The following is a 22,901-nucleotide window of genomic DNA, read 5'->3' on the forward strand; positions in this document are numbered from 1 at the left end:
ATGGGACTCGTCAGCCATGGTTGTCAGTTCATCTAGGAGAAGGGCTTCCCCATTATGTGTCTCTTTTAGTGAGTGGCCGCACAAGGTATTAAACACCCCACTCTGTGTAACATTCCTGTGGTTAGACCATAACACGTAGGAGCAGAATTAGGCCATTCAGCCCATTAAGTCTGCTATGCCATTTCATCATGGCTGATCCATTCCCCTCTCAGCCCCGATCTGTTGCTTTCTTCCCCGTAACCTTTCACGCTCTGACTAATCAAGAACAAATCAACCTCGGCCTTAAATACACCCAGTGACTTGGCCTCCACAGCCACTTGTGGCAATGCATTCATTCCACAGATTCACCTCCCTCTGCCTAAAGAAGGTTCCTAAGGTTGTCATAGCCGGGGATGGTAGTGGGGATAAGCTCTCACTACCTATGAAGTGCTCCAAATGGCGTGCGTCTCTAACAGCCTCTGACAACCAAGTCCAGCTCTTGGCCTTCACAAGTGGCTTAGCTACTAGGCCTGGCGGAACTGGTCCTACTGACAAGAGAAGGGGCAAAGGCGGACCACTGGTGCCTCAAAACCAGTTGCTTCAGGCAGGTGTGGCTCATCAGCCTTGGTCGGCAGCCCGCCTAGGAGAAGGAAAACTCTGATTTTACATCTCCGCTGCCTTGTGGCCATACCCACCCATGGGAAAGGCTTTGGGAGTAAACCCTGAGGATGAAATGTGGAGCCGGGATCCCTAAAGCAGTTTGATGTTGTTTACAGCTTCACTCTGGCAACCTCTGTGACGACACTGGTGCCAAGCTGTATCGGTGCTTGCCCTTCCCTCGGACTACATCAGTGACGTGGAGAGGGGAACCCACTGCATGGGCAACAGCCGGTTCTTCAAATCTTTTTCCTTCCAAAGTGGATAACCTCGCATTTACCAACATTGTATTCCATCTGCCAGATCCTGGCCCACTCACTTAACCTATCTATATCTCTCTGCAGACTCTCCATATCTTCTGCTCAATTTGATATCATCAGCAAACTTCGATACACTACACTCAGTCCCCTCTTCCAGTTGCTAATTCCCCCCTCATTCTTCTAAATTCCAGTGAGTTCTCTCTGGCCAAGTAAAAAGTCCAGATTTCCTTCCTAGAAGCAGACAGACTTTATTGATAATCTACTAGTGGATTCCCATTACTGAGACTAGCTCTGTTTCTGTCCTTTTCTATTAAATTCCATGGTGGGATTTGAACTTATGTCTCTGATCAATGGGCTAGAACCACTTTGCCATCTTGATGATCATGGGATCTTGCTGAGCAAGAGCAAAGTGCACTCCAAGATCATCCATATTATCACAACATTTTACAGCATGAAACAGGCCATTCAGCCCAATTTGTCCATCCTGACCAGAGTGCACTTATTTACCATTAATCCATCATCCAGCATTTGACCTGTTGTTCTCTGATTTAATGGTTCAAGTACTTATCTAAGTATTTCTCAAAATGTCTAGAAGGTTAGGTTGGTTAGTTAGGAAGGCTGGTCTGGAAATTCAAGATACAAAATTCAAGTTTATTTATCCTGTGTACATTGAAACACACAGTGAAATGCAACGTTTGCATTAACAACCTAGTGTGTGCTGGGGCCAGCCTACGTGTCACTACATATTCTGGTGCCAACATAGCATGCCCATAATGCTTGGCAGAACAACACAGACACAACAAGGACCAAGACAACAACAGCAAAACAAGCCCTGTTCCTCCCTCCCTCCCTCCCTCCCACACACACTCACACAGTCCTGTAAGTCCAAGACAGTCTGCATTCATTCAGCCACCAGCTTCCATTGGGCTTGGCCACGGATTAAGATGTGGACATGCAGACATTGAGTATCCCAGCGGACTTGCAGAGATTTACAAACCCACAAGTCCCAAGGAATTCGGGAAGAGCTAGTTATGTGAATTCAAAAGTGCCTCATATAGGAAGCAATAAGTTGTTTCTCAAAACGGTGGCTGGTGGCTAGTGCAACACACACACACACGTACACACACAATGCTGGAGGAACTCAGCAGGTCAGGCAGCATCTTTGAAAATGAATAAGCAGTCGGCATTTTGGGCCAAGGCCCTTCTTCAAGTCTAGAAAGGAAGGGGGAGGATGCCAGAATAAAAAGGTTGGGAAGGGGAAGGAGATAGGTGAAGCCAGGAAAAAGTAAAGGACCAAAGGAGAAAGGAAAGGAGGAGGGACACCAAGGGAAGGTGAAAGGCAGGAGAGAAGAGGTAAGAATCCAGATTGAGGAATAGAGGAAGAGGGAAGGGGGAGGGAAGGAATTTTATAGGAAGGAAAATCAATATTCATGCCATCAGGCTGGAGGGTACCCAGAAGGAATGTAAGGTGTTGTTCCTCCACCCCGAGAGAGGCCTCATCGAGGACATATTGGAATGAGAACGGGAATCAAAGTGAAGAAGCTGGGCCACTGGAAGACCCGCTCGTGGCAAATAGAGTGGAGGTGCTTGACGAAGTGATTCCCCAGATAGGCAGATGACTAGTGGTGTACTGCAGTGGCCAGTGTTACAACCCTTGTTATTTGTTGTTGGGCTTCAGTACAGCCTAGGGCATTTTGAAAGTGTGAGAGCGACCCAGGGGAGTGGTGGGACTTGTGGGGGGTGTGGAGCGCCATTACCTCACTCGTTGTCATCGTGTCAAAGACTTCCTCTCCATCCTGCAATACAAATCAAAGTCAAGAGACTCTTAGTGGGACAGGACAACAGGGCAAGCTTCTCATGCACATTGCTTAACTTGGGGCAGACTGGTGCCCACCTCACTGCCTGTGTGGATAAACCATCCCTCCTTCGGTCAGTCCACGATAAGGCTACAAGACATACAGTACAAGCTCAATTAGGCCATTCGGCCCATTGGGCCAGCTCTGCCTTTCGATCATGCTGACTTATTATCCCTCTCAACCCCATTCTCCTGCCTTCTCCCCTTAATCCTTTATGCCCTTAGTAATCAAGAACCTATCAACCTCTGCTTTAAATATACCCGATGACTTCAAATATACAGTCAGCCCTCCTTATCCGTGGCGGATTGGTTCCAGGATCCCCCCATGATACCAAAAACACGGATGCTCAAGTCCCTTATATAAAATGGCATAGTATTTGCATATAACCTACACACATCCTCCCAGACAGACAGACATATTTTATTGATCCTGAGGGAAATTGGGTTTTGTTACAGCTGCACCAACCAAGAATAGTGAAGAAATATAGCAATATAAAACCATGAATAATTAAATAATAATAAGTTAATCATGCCAAGTGGAAATAAGTCTGGGACCAGCCTATTGGCTCAGGGTGTCTGACACTCCGAGGGAGGAGTTGTAAAGTTTGATGGCCACAGGTAGGAATGACTTCCTATGACGCTCAGTGTTGCATCTCGGTGGAATGAGTCTCTGGCTGAATGTACTCCTGTGCCTAACCAGTACGTTATGGAGTGGATGGGAGTCATTGTCCAAGATGGCATGCAACTTGGACAGCATCCTCTTTTCAGACACCACCGTCAGAGAGTCCAGTTCCACCCCCACAACATCACTGGCCTTACGAATGAGTTTGTTGATTCTGTTGGTGTCTGCTACCCCAGCACACAACAGCAAACATGATAGCACTGGCCACCACAGCCTCATAGAACATCCTCAGCATCGTCCAGCAGATGTTAAAGGACCTCAGTCTCCTCAGGAAATAGAGACGGCTCTGACCCTTGTAGACAGCCTCAGTGTTCTTTGATCAGTCCAGTTTATTGCCAATTCGTATCCCCAGGTATTTGTAATCCTCCACTATGTCCACACTGACCCCTTGGATGGAAACAGGGGTCACCGGTGCCTTAGCCCTCCTCAGGTCCACCACCAGCTCCGTAGTCTTTTTCACATTAAGCTGCAGATGATTCTGCTCACACCATGTGACAAAGTTTCCCACTGTAGCCCTGTACTCAGCCTCATCTCCCTTGCTGATGCATCCAACTATGGCAGAGTCATTAGAAAACTTCTGAAGATGGCAAGACTCTGTGCAGTAGTTGAAGTCCGAGGTGTAGATGGTGAAGAGGAAGGGAGACAGGACAGTCCCCTGTGGAGCCCCAGTGCTGCTGACCACTCTGTCTGACACACAGTGTTGCAAGCCCACGTACTGTGGTCTGCCAGTCAGGTAATCAATAATCCATGACACCAGGGAAGCATCCACCTGCATCACTGTCAGCTTCTCACCCAGCAGAGCAGGGCGGATGGTGTTGAGCGCACTGGAGAAGTCAAAAAACGTGACCCTCACGGTGCTCGCCGGCTTGTCCAGGTGGGCGTAGACACAGTTCAGCAGGTAGACGATGGCATCCTCAACTCCTAGTCAGGGCTGATAGGCGAACTGGAGGGGGTCTAAGTGTGGCCTAACCATAGGCCAGAGCTGCGCTAGAACAAGTCTCTCCAGGGTCTTCATGATGTGGGAGATCAATGCCACCAGTCTGTAGTCATTGGAGCCACTGGGGCACGGTGTCTTCGGTACAGGAATGAGGCAGGACGTCTTCCACAGCACAGGAACCCTCTGGAGACTCAGACTCAGGTTGAAGACATGGTGAAGTACTCCACATAGCTGGGGGGACAGGCTTTGAGCACCCTGGGGCTGACACCATCCGGGCCTGCAGCCTTGTTTGGGTGGAGACGTTTCAGCTGTCTTCTCACCTGTTCAGCTGTGAAGCCCACCGTGGTGGTTTCAGGTGAGGGAGGGGTGTAGTCACGAGAGCACATACTTTAAAACATCTCTAAATTACTTATAATACCTAATACAATGTAAATGCTATATAAATAGTTGTTATACTGTATTGTTTAGAGAATAATGACTAGAAAGAAAAGTCTGTACATATTCAGTACAGATGCAGCCATCGTAGCTCTTCTGGGAACGCTGATGCTGCCTCGGCATCAGCCGATGCCGATTCTCCCGTGATCTTTAAGTTCTTGAGGTTGAAGCGCTTTACATAGCTAGCTAGCTATCCCTTACTAGCCTTAAACTCCTTCCTCTCGCTCAGAACACAAGTAGCGAACGAACGAGACGCGAGGCGAACAATGCTCAACTTCCGGGTTTTCCCGATCCGCGGTTGGTTGAATCTGCGCATGCGGAACCCGCGGATAAGGAGGGCCGACTGTACAGCCAAATTCCTCTTCATCTCTTTTTTAAAGGGACTCCTCGTAGTCTGAGGCTGTGCTCTCTGGTCTGAGATTTTCCCACTATTGGAAGATGCTCTATGTGCCCGCTCCATCTTGGCCTTTCAATATTCAGTAGCTTTCAATGAGATCCCCGCTCTAATCCCTGTACCACAGGCCAATGACCAGGCCACATCAGGTAGTGATTTTCATTCACCTTTAATTTCCCTGATTACAGCCAACAACAAAACGTAGGACCCTCTCGTCCAATCCCTGAATCTGCCCCTGTAATGTCCTTCCGATTTAAATATTATTCTTCAGTCTGTGCTCTGTGTAATCTTGTCCAGCCCTGGACCTAATACATCCATAATATCTTAAGGCCCATGGACGTCCTGTTGTCCCTTAAATGCAGTATCGTTCAGCAATCTCACTATTGCCTATCTGTGACTATCAGTCTCTCCAGTCACCCCTTATCCATTAGTAACTCCTCTCAGGATCCCCATCCCAGTCATATCTCCATACCTCCTTGTATCACGGGTCATTTCAGCACATCGAGTCTATGCCAGCTTGCAAAGCCACCTATTCCACCCCCCCTCCCCGCCAATCATTCTCCATAGCCTACTCTCCACATCTGCCCAATAACCCCCCCTGGATTCTATACCCCACCCATGCACTAGCGGCTGATTACCTTGTAGTCGTTAGAATGTGGGAGGGAACTGGAGCTCCTGGGAGAAATCCACATGGTCAAAGGGAAAATGTGCCATCTCCACACGCACACACACACATATACACGCACACGCACACACACGCACACACACACGCACACACACACGCACACACACACATACACGCACACGCAGTGCCAGAGGTCAGGATCGAACCCACGTCTCTGGAGCAGTGAGGCAGCAGCTTTACCCACTGCATCATGAACTGCGAGTCTATCCCCTCCTTCCCCCCAGGAGCCCAGATGCTCAGTTAGTATCTGAGTTGATTACCACGGTATAGCAGAGAAACCGCTTCTTCCTGGCTGTTTTGCTTGGCCAACATTCTGGAACCACCTCGGTCTGTCAGAAAGGAAAGAAAGGAAACAATCAAAGTATGGACTGAATAGCCATTGATAAAAGACCTAGCCCAGAGATGGCGAACCTTTGGCACATGAGCCCAAAATGCCACGCACAAAAAATTTTTGCTGGTGTGTGGCACGCAGGGCCACCCCTCAATTCTTTAAATACCACCCGTAATAAAAAGATGCAAAATCGTTATATTCACTGACTTAAACAGTAGGGCACTGAGGAGAACAAAGGGATCAGGAAATACAGGTCCATTGAGACGGGATGTTATGTTGAAATTGTATATGACGTTGGTGAGGCCTAATTTGGAGTATTATGTCCAGTTTTGGTCACCTGCCTACAGGGAAGATGTAAATAAGGCTGAAAGAGTGCAGAGAAAATTTACAAGGACGTTGCCTGGTCTGGAGTACCTGAGTTATATGGAAAGATTGAATAGGTTAGGACTTTATTCCTTAAGAGGAGATTTGATAGAGGCATACAAAATAAGGAGGGTATAGACAGAGTAAATGCAAGCAGGGTTTTTTTCCACTGAGGTTGGGTGGGATTACAACTAGAGGTCACGGGTTAAGGGTGAAAGGTGAAATGTTTAAGGGGAACATGAGGGGAAACTTCTTCACTCAGAGGGTGGATCAAGCTTCCAGTGCTTGCATCACACGCCGGGCTGCACTCTTCAGTTACCTGATGAGGTACCATAGCCTTTGGCCAGAGGCAGACATCATCAAGTGGTGCCCAACCTTCATAGAGTGTTTTGACCCTCCAAGTCCTCCAGGGCACTGCCCACCTGCTCCTGACTACCAGCTCAACTCCTCTTGCCTGCTCCATATCCAGGAAGAGGTTCTTTTTGTTTCCTTCCCTATCCTGCGAGCTGCTCGGTTCTTGCTCTTTTCACTCAAAGCCCAGTGCAGACAGCAACCTCCATGCCTTGCTGGGAACCCTCTACAGCCGATCTCCACGGGAATAGCCATGTCTGCCATCCTTTGTTCCCGTACTCCTGAACTAAGGTCTGGTACTTCAGGGCTTTCTTCTCGTGAGCCTCCTCGCGTCCTTTCTCCAACAGGATGATTTTCTTGTCTTTGGAGAGCCACAGTATGATGTCTGGTCGAAGTGTGGTTTGCACCACCTCTGGGAACTGGTGAACCTGAATGGGTTTTTAACAAACTGCACTCCTCTCCGTCTCCCTTTTTCACTTTCACTGCTGCTCCGCCCTCCTGAGCTTGCACAACTGCTCCCACAGTTTGGTTAGATCTTTGACACCTTCTTTTCCATCAGGGTCTTTATCTCTCTTCTCAGGTGGTCAATCTCCCTTTCCCTCCTGTTTGGTTGCTGCGAAGGTTTAAGATCCCCTTTCTTCTCCATTGGGCTAAATCGCTCTTTAGCAAAGTTGAACACGATGGCTGTGAGGGAGTTGATTTTCCTGTAGACAGGTCCTGCCAATGTAGCTTCTAAAATGCAATCCAGGTCCCATCGAACTGCTTCCAAGATACATTGTCTGATGATCTAGGTCATCTGATCCTCTCTTTCCTTGAAGAGTGGATTAGGGTGTCTGAGGGGGCACTCACTTGATCTCTTCTTTGGCACTGGGCCGGCTCAGGTGCAGAGAGATCTTTAGCCCAGTGGGGTGCTTCCTGGCTGCAGTCCTCCATTGTCTCACCAGATGCTTAGGCCGTGCACTTAACTTGCCTTCGTTCCACAGCTGGACCTGCTTTGCTGTATCTTGAGGCCTTTGATGTGTTTGCAGATTTTGCCGTAAGGGCCCTTTACAAAGAGTTCTCCCCAGTCAGTGTTGTTTCCTTGAGTTTTGTGTCCAGTCCTGGCTGTTCATGTTATGTCCATCCCGTTGAGTCTCTCATCCACCCTCCTCTCTCTGCGGACTCTCGGGGTATGGTGTATTTAGTTCATTCATAGCTTGCGTAGTGCCCTCTTGCGAGTGCTGTACATAAAGTTGCTAGCTTTGTGTGCCCGTGCCAGTCTTCCTGCAGGTCAGCTCTTTCCTGGAGGTGCATGCAAGCTCGATATCAATGTTTAAGAGAAGTTTGGACAGGTACATGGATGTAGGGGTATGGAGGGCTATGGTCCCGGAGCAGGTCGATGGGACCAGGCAGTTTAAGTGGTCAGCATGGACTAGAAGGGCCTGTTTCTGTACTGTACTTCTTTGTGACTATGACTCCCATATGAAGTAGCAAATGATGTTTTTACAACCTGAGAGCGGTGAGATATTTCCATAAGAAATGTGTCACGCTGGCTTGACATTAGCTAGGTGGTTGCAAGAACGTGTGACATTAGACGATCAGTACATTTTAAAATTTTCACTGACCTGATGCACACACATCAGTATTTGGATAGTAAACGCCTGGGCCAGCTGGCGTTGACTATGTTCTGTGTATATTTTTTCTTCTGCTGTTTGTGAGTGAACACAGGATATTCGGTGATTGTAAAAGTACACAACAAGGTTCTAAGGTTCACTTATTATCAGAGTATATATGCGGTACTCCAGATAGCATCGATAAAAAGAAAACCGTGGAAGTCGCTGAAAGAAAGACATCAACCCCACCCTGCCACGCAAACAAAAGAAACCGAGATTCGCAAACCCCAAACCCCTTCCCTTGCACAGAAAAGCTAACATATTGCCCAGATGGAAAACAGTAACAAGAGGGTGGATAAATCTCCTGGACCTGAGCGACGTTGGGTTCTGAAGGAAGTAGCTGGAGAGATTGTGGAAGCATTAATGATGATCTTTCAAGAATTGATAGATTCTGGCATTGTACCGGATGACTGGAAAATTGTAAATGTTACTCTGCTATTTAAGAAGGGTGGGAGGCAGCAGAAAGGAAACTATAGACCTGTTAGCCTGACATCAGTGGTTGGAATGTTGTTAATCGATTGTTAGGGATGAGATTACGGAGTACCTGGAGGCACATGACAAGACAGGCCAAAGCCAGCATGGTTTCCTGAAAGGAAAATCCTGCCTGACAAACCTGCTGCATTTTTTTGAGGAAATTACAAGCAGTGTAGACAAAGGAGATGCTGTAGATGTGGCGTACTTGGATTTTCAGAAAGACTTTGACAAGGTGCTGCACAGGAGGCTGCTTAGCAAGATAAGAGCCCATGAAATTACAGCTAAGTTTCTGGCATGGGTGGAGAATTGGTTGATTGGCAGAAAGCAGAGAGTGGGAATAAAGGGATCCTATTCTGGCTGGCTGCCGGTTACCAGTGGAGTTCCACAGGGGTTGGTGTTGGGACCGCCGCTTTTTACAATGTATGTCAATGATTTGGACTATGGGATTAATGGAGCTGTGGCTAAATTTGCTGATGATACAAAGATAGGTGGAGGAGCGAGTAATGTTGAGGAAACAGAGAGCCTGCAGACAGACTTAGATAGTTTAGGGGAATGGGCAAAGAGGTAGCAAATGAAATACAATGTTGGAAAGTGTATGGTCATGCACTTTGGTGGAAGAAATAAACAGACAGACTATTATTTAGATGGGGAGAGAATTCAAAATGCAGAGATACAAAAGGGACTTGGGAGTCTTTGTGCAGGATACCGTAAAGGTTATCCTCCAGGTTGAGTCAGTTGTGAAGAAGGTGAATGCAATGTTGGCACTCAATTCTAGAGGTGTAGAATATAGGAGCAGGAATGCGATGTTGAGGCTCGAAAAGGCATTCAGGAGACCACACTTGGAGTATTGTGTGCAGTTTTGGGCTCCTTATTTTAGAAAGGATATACTGACATTGGAGAGGGTTCAGAGAAGGTTCACGAAAATGATTCCAGGAATGAAAGGGTTACTGTATGAAGAACGTCTGTTAGCTCTTGGGCTGTATTCCCTGGAGTTCAGAAGAATGAGGGAGGATCTCATAGAAACATTTTGAATGTTAAAAGGCCTGAACAGATTAGATATGGCAAAGTTATTTCCCATGGTAGGGGAGTCTAGGATAAGAGGGCACAACTTCAGGATCGAAGGATGTCCATTTAGAAATGAGATGTGGAGAAGTTACTTTAATCAGAGGGTGGTAAATCTGTGGAATTTGTTATCACGAGCGGTTGTGGAGGCCAAGTCATTGGGTGCATTTAAGGCAGAGATAGATAGGTTCTTGACTAGCCAGGGCATCAAAGGGTGTGGGTGAAAGCAGGGGAGTGGGAATGACAGTAAGAACTAGATCAGCCCATGACTGAATGGTGGAGCAGACTTGATGGGCTGAATGGCCTACTTCTGCTCCTATATCTTTTGGTCTTATGGTCTTAAGAACACAGCGGCCTTCTGAGGAGAGCGACCACTTGGCCGCTTGCTCTCCTCTGCATTTGCTTTGATGTTTCAATCTTCCTCGACCCTTTAATTGATGAGAACTGGAGTCGATGAGCTTCATCTCCTTGTGGCAGCTCACGCACCTGCTTCCCATCGGGAATTTTCGCGGAGATGGCAGAGCGCTAGATCACTCTGTCATGTACTGCTTTAAAAAAAATAAACCGCTTAATTCATAATTCAAGTCAGAATGACTGATGCCAAGATTAAGGAAGGCCTTTTCTGTTGGTCCACAAATCAAGTAGGTCATCAATGACAGTCAATTTGAAGAACTTCTAGTCCTTAAAGTGAGATCACTGGTCAGGAATATTTCAATGATGGGTCAAGTATTATTCAAGAGCCTGGTGGTTGAGGGGTAGCGATAGTTCTTGAATCTGGTGGTGTGAGTCCTGAGGCTCTTGTACCTTCTACCTGATGGCAGCAGTGAGAAGAGAGCATGGTCTGGGTGGTGGGGCTCTCTAATGATGGACGCTCCTTTCCTACAACAATGTTTCACGTTCTGAATGGTTGGGAGGGCTTTACCCATGATGTACTGGACCGAATCCACTACCTTTTGTAGGACTTTTCATTCAAGGGGATTGGCGTTTCCATACCAGGCTGATGAAAGTGAATGTGCCAAATGCCTTCCTCACCATTCCGCCCGCCCGAGCCACCACCGTCAGAGCGTACTTGCACCACTAGGCCTCTCTGTTCTTCAGCACTCCCCAGGCCTCGCCATCTACTACACAGGTTTGATTAACCAAAATGCAACACCTTGCATTTATATGAAATAAACTCTGTTGTCTACATCTTGGAAACCTATTTCCCCACTGCCCTTTCACCCGAAGGATCGCAGAGGCCTACAGCAGTCGTATCTACAGGATGGTGCTGCCTCAAGAAGACAACATCCATCATTAAAGATCACCATACAGGCCATGTCATTGTCTCTCACAGCCTCCATCAGCAGGAGGTACAGAAGCTTGAAGTCCCACACCAGCGGGTTCAGGAGCAGCTACTTTCAGTTCTTGAACCAGCTGGCACAAGCCTAATCATCACAGTTTGGCAACACTATGACCACTTTGCACTACAATGGACTTTTCTCGTTCTAATGGTACAGCACTGTGAATATATATAGCTAGGGTGCCTAAGACTTTTGCACAGTACTGTATTTGGTTAAAATAGGAATGTGATTGGGAAACAGAAATGAGAACACTTTGCTTTGCATTAGCTCAGTACTATTAAGTGTTACGGTATTTGGTAACTGGAATTGTACAATAGTCTTAGGCACCCTGGCTATATATATGTGCCCAAGGCTTTTGCATAGTACTGGATATTTTGTAGAAATTTATATTTAATTTATGTCTTTCCTGTGAATGCACCTTGTATGACGCTCTGTGACTGCGATGCTGCAACTATATTTTTCATTGTACCTGTGCATAAATGTATTCGTGCAGCTGACAATAACGGCGAGTTTGTTGAGATTTAAACTTGTGTCTGAGGATTAATGCACCATCTTGTCAATGGACATTTAGAGATGGGGGGATAAATATTGCCCTCACCAGCAACACCTAGATCCTGAGGGCATGCTACGTTGGCACTGGAAGCAGAAGAGCGTAAGATATAGGAGCAGAATAAGGACAGCGTGGTAGCGTAGTGGTTAGCACAACGCTTTACACTACTAGCGACCCGGGTTCAATTCCCGCTACCTCCTTTACATTCTCTCCGTGATTGTATGGATTTCCTCTGGGTGCTCTGGTTTCCTCCCATAATCTCCTGGTTGGGAGATTAATTGGTTATTGTAAATTGCCCCGTGATTAGGCTAGGGTTATATTGGGTGATCGCCGGGCAGTGCAGCTCAAAGGGCCAGAGGTCATTTGGCCCATCGAGTCTGCTCTGCCATTTCATCATGGCTGATCCATTTCCCTCTCAGCCCCAATCTCCTGCTTTCACCCTGTATCCCTTCATGCCCTGACCAATCTAGAATATATCTACCTTAAATACACCCAATGACTTGGCCTCCACAGCCGCCTGTGGCTACAAATTCCACAGATTCATCACCCTCTGACTAAAGAAATTCCTCATCTCTGTTCCAAATGGACGTCCCTCTATTCTGAGGCTGTGAAGCATGGTGACTCATGCAGGCTGCCCCAACCTCATACTTGGACCATGTTGGTCATTGACACAAGACAGTGCATTTCACTGTATCTTTTGATGCTTTGATATACATGTGACAAATAAAGTTAATCTCTTTAAATCATTGAATATTGGAAAATGACAGAGCGGAGAACTCCAAGAACCTGAGATTTTTTATCCTCATTTTCGAGGTAGATATTATCTTCCCTATTGGATGGCCAGGCATCTGAAATGACAGACGAATAGAATTTACCAACACTTTATCCTGCGTGCATTCTGCCCTGGGAAAAAGTTATGCATACTGAACACACATGCACAGACACAGCTGCACACCAGGCACGTGGACATACATGCACCCCACACAAAGAAAATGCGCTGCATACACAAAACTACTCCGATCACATGCACACATACAATGCAGTCACGCACACGCGTGCACCACAAACAAGCACACAGAGGGAGACTCACCCCGACACAAACATGCCACTAACTCTGGTGAGACCACATCTGGAGTATTGCGCACAGTTCTGGTCACCCCACTATAGGAGGGATGTTGAGGCTTTGGGGAGGATGCAGAAGAGGTTTACCAGGATGCCTGATTTAGAGGGGATATGCTATCACAAGAACGTAAAACATAGAACATAGAATAGTACAGCACATTACAGGCCCTTCGGCCCACAATGTTGTGCCAACCCTCAAACCCTGCCTCCCATATAACCCCCCACCTTAAATTCCTCCATATACCTGTCTAGTAGTCTCCTAAACTTCACTAGTGTATCTGTCTCCACCACTGACTCAGGCAGTGCATTCCACGCACCAACCACTCTCTGAGTAAAAAACCTTCTTCTAATATCCCCCTTGAACTTCCCTCCCCTTACCTTAAAGCCATGTCCTCTTGTACTGAGCAGTGGTGCCCTGGGGAAGAGGCGCTGGCTGTCCACTCTATCTATTCCTCTTAATATCTTGTACACCTCTATCGTCTCCTCTCATCCTCCTCCTCTCCAAAGAGTAAAGCCCTAGCTCCCTTAATCTCTGATCATAATCCATACTCTCTAAACCAGGCAGCATCCTGGTAAATCTCCTCTGTACCCTTTCCAATGCTTCCACATCCTTCTGTTATGCCTGCGTCCCAACTCTGAGGGGCCGAAGGGTAGAAAGAAGCCCCCTCATTTTTGAAAATCGCAAGATCGCTCTTAATTCAGGTCAGGAGACCCAGGAAATGAGAGAGAGAGAGAGACGCAGAATCCACAGGGGGTTTGGAATGTCCTGGCCCTCAGCGATTTCAAAGCCATGGGAAACGGCCATTGTCTCTTGGAGACGGAATTGTGTATTGAGCGCTGTGCTATTCATCGAAGCCCTCAAGGAATGAGCAACGTGGGCTGGTTGGGGGGATGGCATCCTCCCAACCTGATTGACATCTGAGACCCCGTGAGTAAGGATAAAAGAAGGTCTGGGGAACAACCCCTTTTCAGACGCACCAGAAGAAACGCTAGAAATCCTGTAACAGAGTAATAGCAAAAGCCGGTGGAAAGCCCACGTGCGTCCTTTTCCATTTACCTCGGAATTGGTGGGCCTTACCACGGAAGAACGGCTTTAGCTAAAACAAAGGAGAAATCAGCCCCAACGACTCTCGAAGGATTGACATCATAAAAGGAATGGGCAAGTTTTAAACTCTCTCTCTCTTGACTCCAACCAAAGGCTGCAGCCTGCAGCTTGAATGAACTTGAGTGACTTTTATATTTCCATCGGACAATACATTATCCCCTAGACAACGATAGAGCTATTTCTTATTGATTATTATTATAGCCGCGCTTTTAGATTTAGTATTGACGACGTATATTATCTGTATGGTTGCATTGATATTATTTTTGTGTATTTTTATCAATAAATACTGTTAAAAATAGTACCATCAGACTTCAACGGACCTCTCTATCTTTGCTGGTAAGTGACCCAGTTACGGGGTACGTAACACTTCCTATAGTGAGGCGACCAGAACTGGACACAGTACTCCAAGTGTGGCCTAATCAGATTTTATAGAGCTGCATCATTACATCGCGACTCTTAAACTCTATCCCTTGACTTATGAAAGCTAACACCCCATAAGCTTTCTTAACTACCCTATCTACCTGTGAGGCAACTTTCAGGGATCTGTGGACATGTACCCCAGATCCCTCTGCTCCTCCACACTCCCAAGTATCCTGCCATTTACTTTGTACTCTGCCTTGGAATTTGTCCTTCCAAAGTGTACCATCTCACAAAGTATCCTGAATAAGTTTATCTCTAGAGCTGTGGACAGGGAGTATCTGTTTCCCAGGGATGAAATGTCTAATACCAGAGGGCATGCATTGAAGGTGATGGGGGTAGACTCAAGGGGGATGTGAGGGGTAAGTTTTTTACTCGGAGAGTGGTGGATGCCTGGAATGCGCTGACTGGTAGGGTGGTAGAGGCAATTATGTTGGAGGCTTTTAAAGAGATGTTTGGATAGGCACATGGATGTGAGGACAATGAAGGGACATGGTGTAGGTAACAGGGATCATTGCTTGGGTGTTTTTGATTTGTTTTTTAGCTGGTTCAGTACAACATTGTGGGCAGAATGGCCTGTTCCTGTGCTGTACTGTTCTGTGTTCTAAATGCATAAAAAGAATGTGCATACATGTTCACGGATATTGAAATAAGTAAGTATGATCATGCTTGATTTATATACGACATACTGCGTGTAAATAGAAACATGAGAAAATCTGCAGAGGCTGGAAACCCAAAGCAACACAGACAAAGTGCTGGAGGAACTCAGTAGGTCAGGCAGCATCTGTGAAAGAGAGTAAACTGTCAACGTTTCGGGCTGAGACCCTTCTTTGGGCCTGAGAAGAAAGGGAAAAGATGCCAGAATAAAAAGCTGGGGGAGGGGAAGGAGGCTAGATGGAGGCGATCGGTGAAAACAGGTGGGTGGGAAAGGTGAAGGGCTGGAGAAGAAGGAACCTTGATGGGGACCATAAGAGGAGAGTGGACCATAAGAGAAAGGGAAGGAGGAGGGGACCCGGGGGGAGTGATAGGCAGGTGAGAAGAGAAAAAAGGTCAGGGTGGGGAGTAGAGGAAGTGGGGAGGAAAGTTTGCTCATTGGAAGGAGAAATTGATATTCATTTATGTAACTATATCTAAATGTGTTACATAGTACACATACACACATAAGTAAAAACAAACAGCAAAACTGATACTCTTAGTGCAAATGTGTTTAGAGTTCATACGTGTGCATATGGACACACATGCCGATACAGACAAATAAACTTAGACCCACCCACAGGCATCAGTATGCAAAACCTAGAATATAAACTAATGAAAATTCTGCAGCTACACACAAGTCCGCGCATAGTCACATGACTGCTAACGCCTGCTCACAACTGTACGCATGTGTCAATACACACAGAGACATTGTGCTCACCGTCACCAGTGTTTGGTTTTGAACTGGGAACAACCTGAAATGAAAGATTAACAAGAAATGTCAGTCAGTATATTTCTTTAAGCAGTGCAGCTTCCCAAATGAAGTCTGCAAACATTTCAATATACACTCAGTGGCCACTTTATCAGGTACAGGCGAGGTCTCGTGCTGCTGTAGCACATCCACTTCAAGGTTTGAAGTCTTGTGTATTCACAGATGCTTTTCTGCACACCACTGTTGTAACACGTGAGTTACTGTCACCTTCCTGTCAGCTTGAACCAGTCTGGCCATTCTCCTCTGAACTCTGTTATATTTTGTAGGACGTTGAGTTTATGCTTACTGGCAACTCCTGCGATGCTGCTTGTGCCAAACTGTATCGGTCTCTGCAGTTCCTTTACTTGGAGAGGGGGAGCTTACTACATGGGCAACAGTTTGCTCTCCATATTATAGTGCCCTGGCTCATATAACTAGTCTAACGGTCTGCTAAAGGTTTCACTGCTAACAGTGTTTGGTTATTGTTGGAGATAAGGGGTGCTTAGGAATGTGGGCCATCCAATTAGGAGGGAGGGCTGGGGATTGTGCATTTTTCTTGTGCCCTAGACTGGTGGGAGTTTTGGTTTTTGTTTGGTGGAAGATGAAGAGAGAACACACTGGAGAGAACCGGTCATAGGCTTCGATCCCGAGGGGACCATGATTTGATGGAGCCAAGGTGTGGGAGCCTGCTGGGGAGTGGTGAATATGACTCTTGGAAGATTTGATCTCCAACCTATGCACATTTTACTGTTCAATTATAATGGGTCCTTTCTGTGTGTTTTTTCTCTCTACTAACCCTTTAGTTAAGTTAATATTCATAAATACACTTCTTTTAATTGTATACCGTGTGCGGTCTGTTATTGCTTGCAATGAGCTGTAACAGGGCAGCATTCACACAAACCGGGGCTACCCCCCCCCCCCCCCCACTCACCTTCAATGCATGCCCCCCTGGTATTAGACATTTCTCACGGATTTGGTGGGACCAGAGTGTGTATACGCTAGAAGAGCGAGGCTGGAGAGAAGTGGGTTTCTGTCGCTGAGCTGGGAGACTGCCAGCCAGGGCTAACTAGCTGAGATGCCCAGGAAGAAAGGGGGTTTCACGAGGTAGCTAGGGTACAACATCTATAGTTCACCCTGACCAACGGAGATCCAAGCAAAATCCAGACCACGATACAACCAGTCAGGATAGTTTCAACAGCACGTCTGTACAACTTCAAGGATCGAGGATCAAGGATTAACTTTATTCTCCATATACATTTACATGCATTAGGAATCTGCAGTGGTGTGTGTACTTGAGTAAGAATTTGTTAGAGTGTTTGGCGACTCTGAAACCTTCATTAATCTTTTGAGAAAGTAGAGACACTGAATATATTTATAATAATTTTATGAAGATCAGAATCACTAACACATAGAGAAGGCCGCAGAATCCCATGCAAGGTTAATTGTCAATTTTAAAACTGTTAAAAGCTGTTAAAATTTTGTTATCCAAAGGCATTGAAAGATTGAAATGATTCGTTCTGATGCCATGTGGAGTGCTTTCAAATGCTTATTATATGCTTAGTGGCCATATTATTAGGTACACCTCCTTGTTCATGCAAATATCTAATGATTTGGCAGCAACTCAACACGTAAAAGGATGTATACATGGTCAAGAGATTCAGTTGTTCTTCAGAATGGAGAATAAATGTGAACTAAGTGATTTGAGAGTGGAATGATTGTTGGTGCTAGACGGGGTGGTTTGAGTATCTGCTGATCTCAACAGTCTCTCGAGTTTACGGAGTGTGGTCAGTATATGGAGCGAGCTGGCAGAGACAGTGGTTGAGGCAGGCACATTAACCACATTCAAAAGGTATTTGGCCAAATACAAGGAGCGGAAAGGGGTTGATGGATCTGTGCAGAATGCCAGCAATTGTGACTAAAGATTAGCATTATTTGTCACACGTAAGTCGAAACATCAGAATGTATAGAGAAATGCGTCAATGACCAATGCAACCTGATGATTTGCTGGGGGTAGCATGCAAGTATTACTATGCCTCTGGCGCCAACGTAGCATACCCACACACTAATCCTAACCTGTACGTCTTGGGAAGGTGGGACAAGACCAGAGCACCGGAGGAAACCCATACAGTCACGAGGGGAATGTAACAAACTCCTTACAGATGCTGGTGAGAATTGAACCCTGAACTTCTGATCACTGGTGCTATGTAGTCATAGCCTAGGGAAACTTGGTCAGCATTGTCATACCAGATCATGATTCTGAGGCTTTATAAGGCACTGGTGAGGCCTCACCTTGAGTATTGTGAACAGTTTTGGGCCCCTCATCTTAGAAGAGATGTGCTGGCATTGGAGAGGGTCCAGAGGAGGTTCACAAGGGTGATTCCAGGAATGAAAGGGTTATTATATGAGGAATGGCTCTGGGTCTGTACTCGCTGGAATTTAGATCTCATTGAAAGCTTTGGAATATTGAAAGGCCTAGAAAGAGTAGATGTGGAAAGGATGTTTCCCATGATGGGAGAGTCCAGGACAAGAGGCACAGCTTCAGGATAGAGGGGCGTCCATTCGAAACAGAGATGCAGAGAAATTTCTTTAGCCAAAGGGCGGAGAATTTGTGGAATTTGTTGCCACAAGCAGCTGTGGAGGTCAAGTTGTTGGGTGTATTTAAGACAGAGATTGATAGTTTCTTGATTGGACATGGCATCAGAGATTATGGAGAGAAGGCTGGGTAATGGGGTTGAGGAGGAGAAGAAAAAAGGTCAGTCATGATTGAATGATGGAGCAGACTCGATGGGCCAAATAGCCTAATTCTGCTCCTATGTCTTATGGTCAACCAGTCAGGATAGTTTGTTGGAGGGTTTGATGACAAACTGAATATCCCCAACTTTCTCCCTGTTCCTCTGACTAAAATCTTAATGTCCGCCCTCACAGGGTGTGCCAACTTTGATCTTGTGCTTGAGTGTCTAGAGTGGGACTTGAACTCACCACCTTCAGGCTTAGAGGCAACGAGGCACACATTGCGTGTAAGAGCACTGGTATTGTAGAGTCTGGAGAATCTCATCATGTGGATTGGATAGACTTTCAGGGGGCAAGGAGCAAGTTCATTGCTGAATTCAGTGTTGGGCGGGGTTCTTACACTACAGCTCCCCCTCTCCCAGCCACCTTCCCCACTCGCCTCACCTCATGCTCCACAGGTGTCTCGCTGGGCTGCTGCCCTCGTCGCAGGTGGAAGCGCAGCCTTCTCTCTGGGCTTAGTTGCATGGTGAGGAGCTTGGTCAGGTTCTTACGCTTAATGGACCCCAGGAGAACCTTGGATTCTGAGAAAGCAAACAGAGCAGATTCTTTACCACAGGCATTCCAATTCATCACCCTCCCAGTGAGTTATGTAAAGAGATTTGTTAACGGTACAAATTCTTTCTCACATTCAGTCTCCCTCAACCTTACTGACGTTCCTCTCCTGTTCCTTCCTTACACTCTCTCCACTTCCCTTTACTCCCACTAAACTCCTCTCCCCCTCCCTCAATTTGGCCTCCAATCTCTGTCAAAGGGAAAGGGTTCTCCAATCTTTCGAATTGCCGTGGCTAACAAGTAAAGTCAGAGCCAAAGTAAAAGCAAAAGAGAGGGCATACAAGGAAGCCAGAGCTACTGGGAAGATAGAGGATTGGGTGGCTTTTAAAAACTTGCAGAAGGAAACTAAGAAGGTCATTAGGAAGGTGAAATTATGAAAAGAAGTGCGACTAATATCAATGAAGATACTGAAAGCTTTTTTAAGTATCTAAAGGGTAAAAGAGAGTCGAGGGTAGAGATAGGACCAATAGAAAATGACGCTGGAGATATTGTAATGAGAGACGCAGAGCCGGCAGAGGAACTGAATGCGTATTTTGCATCAGTCTTCACAGTGGAAGATGTCTGCAGTATACCGGACATTCAAGAGTGTCAGGAAAGTGAAGACGTGGAGTGAAAATTACAACTGAGAAGGTGCTCATGAAGGCTAATGATCTGAGGGTGGATAAATCTCCCGGACCTGATGGAATGCACCCTCGGGTTCTGAAGGAAGTAGCTGGAGAGATTGTGGAGGAATTAACAATGATCCTTCAAGAATCAATAGATTCTGGCATTGTACCGGGTGACTGGAAAATTGTAAATGTTACTCCGCTATTTAAGAAGAGTGGGAGGCAGCAGGAAGGAAACTATAGATCTGTTAGTCTGACATCAGTGCTTGGGAAGTCGTTGGAATTGATTGTTAGGGGTGAGATCACAGAGTACCTGGAGGCACATGACAAGATAGGCCAAAGCCAGCATGGTTTCCTGAAAGGAAAATCCTGCCTGACTAACCTACTGCAATCTTTTCAGTACTTGGATTTTCAGAAGGCCTTTGACAAGGTGCCACATATGAGACTGCTTAGCAAGATAAGATCCCAAGGAATTACAAGGAAGTTACTAGCATGGGTGGAGCATTGGCTGGTCGGCAGAAAACAGAGAGTGGGAATAAAGGGATAATGGCCTTCTTAGTTTCCTTCTGCAAGTTTTCAAAAGCCACCCAATCTTGCCGGTTGCCAGTGGAGTTCCACAGGGGTCGGTGTTGGGACTGCTGCTCTTCACAATGTATGTCAATTACTTGGACTATGATATTAATGGATTTGTGGCTAAATTTGCTGATGATACAAAGATAGGTGGAGGAGTGGGTAGTAATAGTTTAGCGGGATGGGCAAAGAAGTGGCAAATGAAATACAATGTTGGAAAGTGTATGGTCATGCACTTTGGTGGAAGAAATAAAAAGGCAGACTATTATTTAGATGGGGAGAGAATTCAAAATGCAGAGATGCAAAGAGACTTGGGAGTCCTTGTGCAAGATACCTTAAAGGTTAACCTACAGGTTGAGTCGGTGGTGAAGAAGGTGAATGCAATGTTGGCATTCATTTCTAGAGGTACAGAATATAAGAGCAGGGATGTGATGTTGAGGCTGTATAAGGCACTTGTGAGACCACACTTGGAGTATTGTGTGCAGTTTTGAGCTCCTTATTTTAGAAAAGATATATTGACTTTGGAGAGGGTTCAGAGAAGATTCACGAGAATGATTCCAGGAATCAAAGGGTTACTGTATGAGGAATGTCTGGCAGCTCTTGGGCTGTATTCCCTGGAGTTCAGGAGAATGAGGGGGGATCTCAGAAACATTACAAATGTTAAAGGATCTGAACAGATTAGATATTTCCCATGGTAAGGGAGTCTAGGATAAGAGGGCATGACTTCAGGATTGAAGGATGTCCATTTAGAACAGAGATGCGGAGAAATTACTTTAGTCAGAGGGTGGTAAATCTGAGGAATTTGCTGTCACGAGTGGCTGTGGAGGCCAAGTCATTGGGTGCATTTAAGGCAGAGGTAGATAGGTTCTTGATTAGCCAGGGCATCAAAGAGTATGGGGAGAAGGCAGGGGAGTGGGGATGACTGGAAGAACTTGATCAGCCCATGATTGAATGGCAGAGCAGGCTTGATGGGCCGAATGGCCTACTTCTGCTCCTTTATCTTATGGCCTTATGGTCTAACTCTGTCTGTCCTCCCTCAGTGCTCAGTAACATACCACTCAGGACATGCACCCTTCTCATTACTACCATCGGGGCGGAGTTCCAGGAGCCTGGAAACCCACACTCAGTGTTTCCCCTCCGCCATCAGATTTCTGAACGGAATCCATAAGCACTACCTCAATATTTTTGCACTACTTATCTATCTTTTATTTGTCCAGTATGCTTCTTGTTATAATTGTGGTTTATTTTATGCTGTTGACTGTACTGTTACTACAAAATGTGTAATATTGTAGAGGAGTCTAGGACCAGAGGCACAGCCTCAGAATAGAGGATTGTCCATTTAGAGCAGAGACGAGGAAGAATTTCTTTAGACAGACGGTGATGGATCAGATGGCTGTGGAAGCCAAGTTGTTTGGCATATTTAAAGCGGAGATTGATAGGTTCTTGATTAGTTGGGGAGAAAGCAAGGGAGTGGGTCTGTGAGGGATAATAAATCAGCCGTTATTTATTTGTTTAGTGATACAATGTGGAATAGATCCGTCCAGCCCTTTGCGCCAGCAACACCGCCAACTCGGATTTAACCCCAGTGTAATCGTGGGCCAATGACCAATGACCCTACCCGGTACGTCTTTGGACTGTAGGAGGAAACCCAAGCAGTCACGGGGAGGACGGACAAACATGCCTTACGGAGGAGGCTGGGATTGAACTCTGAACTCCAGTGCCTCGAGCTGCAATAGCATCATGCTAATCACTGGGTATCGTTGTTCCCAAGGAGAAGCAGATTTAATGGCGGAGCAGACTCAAAGGACCAAATGGCCTAATTCTGCTCCTGCGTCTTATGGTCTATGGTTGAAAACAACAGATTGCACGACATAGGTCAGTGACGATAAACCGGATTCTGATACCACTCAGTACTGTGCTCCCTCCTCCAGCTATTTGCCCACCTCACACGATACCATCTGAGCAACCAGCAGATCGGGGTTATAGGGAGGAGGCCTTTCTGCCCACTTTCATTCCTGTGAAACCCAGCACAGTCTGTCCCTGAATACCAAATGCGTCCTGTTTTTACAGGTCAGACTTATACAGAGGTCAGACAATAAGAAAACCACACCTCCACGAGGCTGCAAAGAACAGCATCAGGAGCACACAAGATTGATTAGCAAGAACATCGATTTCTAAACAGGAAGCAAATTCAGAAGTCGGAGTGGCAAAGCCACTTGGGAGTCCTCGTGCAGGATTCCCTGAAGGTTAATTTGTAGGTTGAGTCGGTGGTGAGGAAGGCGAATGCGA

At 46.3% G+C, this 22,901-nt stretch overlaps 1 protein-coding gene across 1 annotated transcript in view; it reads right to left on the minus strand.

Annotated features, from left to right (window-relative positions):
* The window catches only part of LOC140729281 (chloride channel protein ClC-Kb-like), a 118,203-nt gene that overhangs the window by 19,791 nt on the left and 75,511 nt on the right, over window positions 1-22,901 (minus strand). The window contains exons 16-20 of the mRNA XM_073048883.1: window positions 19,270-19,406; window positions 16,066-16,099; window positions 12,794-12,855; window positions 6,145-6,213; window positions 2,654-2,692 (exon numbers count right to left, since the gene is read on the minus strand). Of these exons, the coding sequence (XP_072904984.1) occupies window positions 2,654-2,692; window positions 6,145-6,213; window positions 12,794-12,855; window positions 16,066-16,099; window positions 19,270-19,406 (341 nt within the window). The remainder of the gene's footprint in view (window positions 1-2,653; window positions 2,693-6,144; window positions 6,214-12,793; window positions 12,856-16,065; window positions 16,100-19,269; window positions 19,407-22,901) is intronic.

Source organism: Hemitrygon akajei, chromosome 6 (genome assembly GCF_048418815.1).
Source record: "Hemitrygon akajei chromosome 6, sHemAka1.3, whole genome shotgun sequence".
In the NCBI taxonomy this organism is placed as follows: domain Eukaryota; kingdom Metazoa; phylum Chordata; class Chondrichthyes; order Myliobatiformes; family Dasyatidae; genus Hemitrygon; species Hemitrygon akajei.